Source organism: Canis lupus, chromosome 23 (genome assembly GCF_048164855.1).
Source record: "Canis lupus baileyi chromosome 23, mCanLup2.hap1, whole genome shotgun sequence".
In the NCBI taxonomy this organism is placed as follows: domain Eukaryota; kingdom Metazoa; phylum Chordata; class Mammalia; order Carnivora; family Canidae; genus Canis; species Canis lupus.
In genome coordinates, this window is record NC_132860.1 from 41448015 (window position 1) to 41456336 (window position 8322).

Consider the following 8322-nt stretch of genomic DNA (forward strand, 5'->3'; position numbering starts at 1 on the left):
GATCCCAGGACTCCAGGATCACGCCCTGGGCCGAAGGCTGGGCTAAACCACTGAGCCACCTGGGCTGCCTGGGTTTGAAGTTTATTATGGTTCTAGTTACCAAAGTTAGAATATAGTAATGCTATGGGTTCCAGAGACTCACAATGCCTCTAGTAGAGGTTTTCTCCACCTCACACAGTTGGCAAATTGGACATGGTATCTTTTTGTTGTAAATTTTTTGTGTGTACTATTCATTGTGGAGATTTTATTTTATTTTATTTTATTTTATTTTATTTTATTTTATTATTTTTGATTGTGGGGATTTTAAAGGGAACTTTGGGCTCTACCCACTAGATGCCAGTAATACCCTTCAAATTGTGACAACCAAAATTGTCTCTAACAGTACCAAATTTTCCTAGTTGAGTTGGGGTAGCCCTCAGTTGAGAAGCACTACTTTAAAGATATTCTGTTTTACTTCTTGGTTTAGCTCTAGGTCCTCTCTTTGTGCTGTTTCCCAAAGAGTCTCTATCTCTTTCATATCTTTAGCTGTATTGTCACCTACACTTATGATCCTAAGGGCCTTTGCACATATATTTTCACTCACATTTGGCTTTTATCATCTAGTTAAAACTACTTTATCTTCATACCAATTTATATGGCCTCTAGTAGAATCTGCCTTGGATAAACATGCACAGGTCCTGTTTCCCTTTGTGCTTGTGCCTACCTCTACGCAGAATCTGTCTCAGTTGTTTGGCTTGTGACCTCAATTTTCTAATGTTTCAACACAAGTCATTAATGTTTAGTTTGTCTAGCAGTTTTCTTGTGATAGGAGGGCAGCAACAATCTTTACAGCTTTCCACATTTCTTAACTGAAATGAGAAGACCTAATTATATTTATCATGTTCCTGCATGTCCCCAAAATGTCTTCATTGGCTATTAATTTTTTCAACCTGGAAGTGGGTCAAGGATGCCCCATTCTAGTTAATTTTTGTATTTTACTCACCTTTCATGTATAATCATTTCAAATTATTTTCTCCTAAGAAACTAAGATTATTTGAATAGCCCAAGATCATTGTTTTACATAATGTTTACTGAACATATTTGTCTAACATTCTTCCATGGTTCCTTGCAGATTAAGTGTTTCTGGGAGGGAAGCTGTTGTGTCCTTAAGTGGTTCTCATCTAAAAATGCATGAGACCCATGGCCACCGTTTGGTTGTTTGGTTAATGTGTCTGCTAAATATTTACCTTGTAAAGATACTTTTTTTTTCTTTTGCATTTAGGAACAATATATGGGGTAGAGCTTTGTTGGTATATGAATACTCTCTTCCCAAAAGTTTTTATCTTAGTTATTTTAGATGCTAAAATTGATGCATCTAAAATTGATGCATCTAGCATCTATTGATGATTCTTTCTTGATTCAGTTAGTGTCACAGTGTCTAGAGTGGTTATTTTCTACCTTTCCCTTTAGGTCTCTCCAGAAAAGATAAGTAGTGTTAAATGGCATTCTTTAAAATCAAGAAGGTTTCTCCCATCCTCTTGTTAGCCTTAGAGTATTGGCTGTTATCCTTAGGCATTGAGACCGTAAAATGGCTATGCAAATGGGAACTGTATTCAAATCATGTCCAGAAGCAGAAAAAGCATATTTTTCTTCCATGTTTCTTCTAGAGCAAGAAATATTTTCATAGATTCTCCTAGGAGTCTTTCTCATTTCATTGGCCAGAATTGGAGCACATATCTTATGCTAACCAATCAGAGAGAGGAGAATAAGATAAAAGTGTGATAATTTTGGACCAAATATGGGTAAGCCATATTTGAGCCAGAACCTCTGATGTATTTGTCTTTTAAAAGAGACAACATGGTTGACAAATCCTGAATTTTTAATGGGAACTGAGAAGTAGGGCTGCAGGGCATGGCTGGAAAACAAGGATGTAGGCTCTGAGTCTGGAGTACTCTCCTGCTTTTCCATCTTATTCCAAGCACCACCTATCCTGCTATTGTGCACATATTATATTAGTGAGAAAAGTCTTAACTCACTTTTCTTTTCCTTTTATTTCCTCAGAAACATGGATTCTACTTTTGTGCAGAATGTTCCCAGTGAGCTTATCTGCCACATCTGCAAGGACTATTTCACAGACCCTTTCACCATTAGCTGTGGGCACAGCTTTTGTGCTCCTTGTATTTGCCTCTTGTGGGAAGATGCTCAGCATCCTGCTCGCTGCCCTGTGTGCAGGGCAGTATCTCCACGAATATACTTGGAAAAAATTATTTTTGCTGAGGAACAAGTTCATGCTATCAAAAAATCAATTTCCTGCCAGTTACCAAACTCTGCCAAGCAAGTCTGTAGGACGCACCAAACAGCAAAGGACCTCTTCTGTCCAATTGAAAAGAACCTGCTGTGTGGGCACTGCTCCCATTCCCCAGGGCATGCCACTCACAGACACTCACCAATATCGAAGGCTACTAAGCACTACAGGGTAAGTACTCCCACTATGAAATGTGGAGGATTCTGTGTCTTACCAGGCAATGAGCAAAAGTTGTTGATTTTAATTTTTATCTTCTTATGCTCAAGCACGTAAAATTTCAGAAACCAATCCAGGTACTGTTCTGAAAACTAGGGATAAAGCACTGAAGAAACCAGACACATATCTTTGCTCCCCTAAAGTTTAAATTCCATTGGGATGAGGGAGAGGAATGAGGATGAGCTGAGGAGGGCCTTGGTGTTTCATTGTAACTAACAGGGTGGGTAATCTCTAGAGGCAATGACAGTCATTAGCTACTTCTGACATGATGACAATGAGAATCTTTTAGTGATAGCAGATTTTTAAACAATGTATTCTAATCATGCCATAGAAAAAAGTGATGGCTATCATTTCAAAATTAAATATGAGTCAAGATTCACTTCTGAAAATTGTCCGTGTTACATATAATATCAGAACTAGATTCCTCAGATAATGGACTGCATTTTCCAAATTCAGGAACTCTATTTTTAGTCAGTCTCCCACATTTGAATATTAGTGTTCTCAGGGAAAATCACTGACCTATCTGCTTTCTTTACTGTTTATTTTTCTCATGTCTATCCTCTTATTGCTTTTTGAGGTATCTGAAATATACTATATTTGTTTTTCTAGTTCTCAAATTTGTAGTTCTTTTACAGGAGAAACTTCTGATGCAAATGAGGTCTATTTGGAAAAACAAACAGAGAAATCAGAGAAATCTAAACAGAGAGTACAACTTATTTAGGGGATGGCAGGTAAGCAACAGGCCCTGTTTCCCTTGGAACCAACTTGGGACAGATATCATGGTAACTGACAGTAGAAGAACATATTAAATCCTAATATCCTCTGAATAGGTAATCAGAAAAAGAGCTAGATATGTTTCTCTACAGGGAAGGGAAACATGACCTTCAGTGCAAAATTTCCTATTGAGTTCATTGTGTAACTAAAAGATATTCCTGACTTTTCTGGATAAAGCAGTATCTACCACTAATACTTTATCAGGGATGAGGGTAAGTAGTTGGAAGCAATGGTGCAGACTAATAAATAAATGAAAAAGAAGGAAAAGAAGGAGGGGAAAAGGTAAGAAAGAAAACAAATGCATGGTTTCTTAGAAGTAGAAAGACATAAAGCTGTATGTAGTACTTCTATGATCTGAATGTTTGCTTCAGATCATTTGTATGTTCAAATTCTAACTCCCAAGGTGATAGCAACAGAAGGTGGGGGGTTTGAGAGGTGACTAGGTCACAAGGCCAGAGTCCTCAGGTACAGGACAAGTGTCCTTGTAAAAGAGACCCTAGAAATGTCCCTTGTCCCATCTGCCATATGAGGACATAACAAAAAGATGGCTATCTAGGAAGTTGGCTCTCACCAGATACCAAATCAATCAGCACCAAACGTAGACCTCCCAGGATATAGAATGGTGAGAAATTAATTTCTATGTTTATTAGCTACCCAGTCTATGGTGTTTTTGTTAAAGCAACCCAAACAGACTAAGACAAGAACACTGTCCATAGCACACAGACCATAGATAATGAAAGAAGAATAAAACCATCCAGATACATGTCCTAATTAAACCAATGTCATTTCAGGGTTTTATAAATCTACGGATGATAATGATCAGAGCTGAATACCCTAAGGTATACCAATATCTCCATGAAGAAAAGCAAAAACATTTAGAGACCCTGGCAATTGAAGGCAAGATCATTTTTAATCAACTCCAGAGAAATGTAGCTAGAATGCGTCACATGGGAAAACTCCTAAGAAAAATGTATCAGGAGCTAAAGGAAATGTGCTACAAAACAGACACGGACCTGTTCTGGGTAAGGACTGCCAGGCTGATGTTTGCCAGGGTGCCAAACATCAGCAGCTGAGGAAGGATGCCAGGGTGTCAAACACCTGCTGCTCAGCCATCATTTATAGCCACTGAAGTCTGTATCCCTTTTGACATCCATTATTTTTCTGTTTCCAAGGTCCAAAGTTTACCTCCTTTAGCTTATGATGGCAGGCTTTGCTCCTCCAGTATAACTTGGAGGCCTCGAGTCACATTCACTTTGTGCAGAAGGGCGATTATGTAGAAAGTTTCATGGAACAGATCCAGGGAGGAAAAAAGTTCCTTCTCAATTCTACTAAATTTTCAGTTTCTAACCAATGGCAACAGAGTAGCTTGTGAATAGATCGTTCCATTCTGATCTGCACTTGTCAATATATGGAAATGTGGGATATATCCATTCTTTCTATTTTGAAATTGTAGATGTGAAGCCCACACGGCCTCAGAAGAACTTTGGGGAAACCTCTGTGAATCTTGCTGTAGATTAGAACAAACACAGCCAGTCGTTTATTCTCATAATGTCTTCTGTTTTAAATTTTATGATGCTCATTATTTTATCAACTCTATGTCATGTAAGACTGAGTTCCATCATTATAAGGATAAGGAAAAGGGCAAATGATTTTACTCCAGGAAGAAAAGTGGAGATAGAGAATTTTCTAGTCCAGTCTCATAGCCTCAGACTAGACTAAACAGGTAGAACTATCTTGGCTCAAAGCTAAGCCTCCCTCTCTTTCTCTTCACAGAATTTGGGAGACATCATGAAAAGGTAAGTTTGCCCCTCAATTCAAGTTGGTTTATGGTGACAGTGGCCAGGCTATTCCTGATGAGATGGACCCCCTTTTTTGTGACAAGTTTCTTTCTGTCTGCACTTATTTCTTATGTAAACAGTTATAGGTTTTATTTTGACCATCCTTAGGTAAAAGTCAGCATTGAGAGGGATATGGTTTCAGCTGCAAGTCTTCTTACAGAAGTTGCCAAAAGATGATTATTTTTCCTCTATTTTTTTAATATCCTAATTATTTGAGAATTATTCCAGGTCTCCTATGGGAAAGGCAAATAAGCTTAGAGAGGCAACAGGTGGAAGAATGGTGATAAGAGGGGACAGGGAAAGTCCCCAAGAAAGAGCATCCTACAGAATTGAAGCTCCATATGGACCAGGCAGCAAGTTCCAAAACTTTGGCACCTATTGGATTTTAGGAACTAAAAGAGAATGGCTGTGTGGCTCCCCTAGGGAAGCCAAAGATAGAAAAGAGACACAATTATGAGTGAAGTAACATATCTTACTGAGCAGGGTAGCTAATTATAAAGTACAAGAATAACTACAGTATTCCTCAATTTGTGGAGTTGAATTCACATCCTTTGCACTTAACTGTAAGGATTCTGATGGAGCATCTTCAAGGAATCATTCATGATACCTCTGGACATGTTAGTAAGTGGCTCTTTTACTTTGCAGGAGTCAGTTAATGCAGTTGCACATTCCCCAGCCTATGAACCCTCAGCTGAACACATGGACCATCACAGGGATGTCCGAAAGGCTTAACAACTTCCGAGGTGAGAGGGGGCACCCTGGTAAGATCTCACTATTTCCTCCAGGAGGAGATACACCTGGAGGACTTCTCCTCATTTCTCTATTAGTCTTTTTGGAGAACAGGGAAGCAGGTAAATATGAATACCTTATAACTATATTTTATTATAATCAAATATGACTGTTTTCTTATGACAATTTGCAGTGAGTTTGAAACAAGCAAGCACTTGGCATCAAAACTACATACCGGGATCCCTGGGTGGCGCAGTGGTTTGGCGCCTGCCTTTGGCCCAGGGCGTGATCCTGGAGACCCGGGATCGAATCCCACGTCGGGCTCCCGGTGCATGGAGCCTGCTTCTCCCTCTGCCTGTATCTCTGCCTCTCTCTCTCTCTGTGACTATCATAAATAAATAAAAATTAAAAAAAAAAAACTACATACCAATTCAGTGTGTTTCAACTTACAGTTGTTAACTGTGGTTATATGTAGATGTTCAGATTCTCAGAAGCACCTTAAGTCGTTATTTAAATGTTTACCTAAACATTTAAGTTAAGGAATGTATTTGAAAAACCACAAGACTTTAAAAGGGGATAAAAATATATTTACAAACAATAGGTACAACCAGAAAACAAATGGAACATACAATTTGTTTTGTGGAAGGACTCTAAGACTGATGTAGATGGGGAGCCTGGCAGACAGGAGAAGCAGGCCTGGAATGGGAAAAGCTAAATTCGGATTCCATGGTGTATGAGTCAGAAATTCAGAGAGAGAAACCACTTCTAAAAAAAAGGCAAATATGGATTCTCAATTTATTTTACCTTTGCTTGTTTACATGTTTCATACTCATGTTTGGGCAAAGTGATCATTATTTAGGACTAATAAGAATAACAGTATCATATTTTTAAGTCATATGTAATATATTTATTATGGTTGTTATATTTATTTTATCTTGTGCTAGTTGATTAATGAGAAGACTTAAGTAAGTTGAAGGGCCATATTAGCATTTACTTGGGATCTATGAGCAGGCTCCTAAATTTTCAATGAGCTAGTGAAAATAAAGCCAGAGCTTGACATCCTACGTGTTTCTATATTCTCAAAATTGTCTTTCATCTAGTCGTATGAATAGACATTTACTTGCTCTGTAAATAGGCAAGAAGCCCTTACTGATGTGTCTCTGGATTTCCAGTGACACACTGTGTATAGTCACTTGTAATAAAGGACTATTCTGGAGCAGTTAGTAGAGGCTCTGTCATGAAAGCTAACTGTTCTATGTCCCAGAATTTTATGAGGAATTACTAAATGGTAAGTACCTTGAAATTGGGCCAGGGCGGGTGGGAGTGTTCTCAGGAAACAAAACAAATCAGTTTTGGTTTTATAGATCTGTTTGTTTTGCATTTGCCAGAACACTACTGTACTTGTCCCACAGAATTTTTAAGCTCTGGTCTTTGACTTCACTGTTTTCTTCTTACTGAAGTGTATATTACATTGGACCATAACATAAGCAATTATCGTGTGGCTCTGTTTGAAGACCTGATACATTTGCAATGCAGTTCCGACCATCAAGACATGCCCCACAGTCCAGCAAGTCTACAGTACACTCCTTTGTGGGGAGCTCAGACCTTCACCTCCGGCAAACATTACTGGGAGGTAGATGTGGGAAACTCTTGTAATTGGATTGTAGGACTTTGCAAGGAATCCTGGATCAATCGCAATGATATGCTGCTCAATTCTGAGGATATTTTCCTACTTCTGTGCATTAAAGTGAATGACCTTTGTCGTCTCTTCTCTGCCTCCCCGCCATTACTTCACTACATCCAAAGACCCCAGGGCTGGATAGGGGTGTTTCTAGATTATGAATGTGGTACGGTAAGCTTTGTGAATGTTGCCAAAAGCTCCCTCATTTGTAATTTCCTCTCATGCTCCTTTTCTTTCCCTCTCAGACCTTTCATTTGCTATGGACCCAAATGATCAGGAACAGCTCACAAACCTGACCAAGCTCTTGGGAATTTTAATAGTTGGGGAGGATCCTATTCTGGTGACTTCTCGAATGGGGAAATCACTTTTACCTCATGGATTTAAACTTCACCTTACCTCCAGGAGATATATTTGTATTATTTTTTAAAGTGGTGACAATGTGAAAGATGCACATTTGTCTTTTCTATTTTATTTAAATAAAAGCAATCTCTTTTATTACATTGTGTGAGATGTGTGCACTTTTCATTTGCTATGTGAGTCTCTTAATGGTGAAAAAAAATGCATGGGTGTGGAAATTAGCTAAATCAATGAACACCAAGCACAGAAAATTCTCCTTCCAGACAGTTCTTGTCAAAACCCAATGTCACAGTGGAATTCCTCTGGCTAAGTCCCTCCTCCCTCAGTTCTCCATTTACTGGACTTGATTAGGCCACAGGACCTTAAGAACAGTGCATCTCTTCCCTATGTAAACAGAATTCAGGTCTTTTCTAGTTTTCAAAGCACAAGATGGACAGCCAATG

General features: G+C 38.7%; 1 protein-coding gene across 1 annotated transcript; it reads left to right on the forward strand.

Annotated features, from left to right (window-relative positions):
• The first annotated feature begins 2044 nt into the window (after positions 1-2044).
• Positions 2045-7795, forward strand: LOC140615340 (tripartite motif-containing protein 77-like). Its single transcript, XM_072795235.1, has 6 exons — positions 2045-2455; positions 3136-3231; positions 4066-4296; positions 5048-5070; positions 5758-5855; positions 7302-7795. The coding sequence occupies exons 1-6, from the start codon at positions 2045-2047 to the stop codon at positions 7793-7795; spliced, it is 1353 nt and encodes a 450-aa protein (XP_072651336.1).
• Positions 7796-8322: the final 527 nt, after the last annotated feature.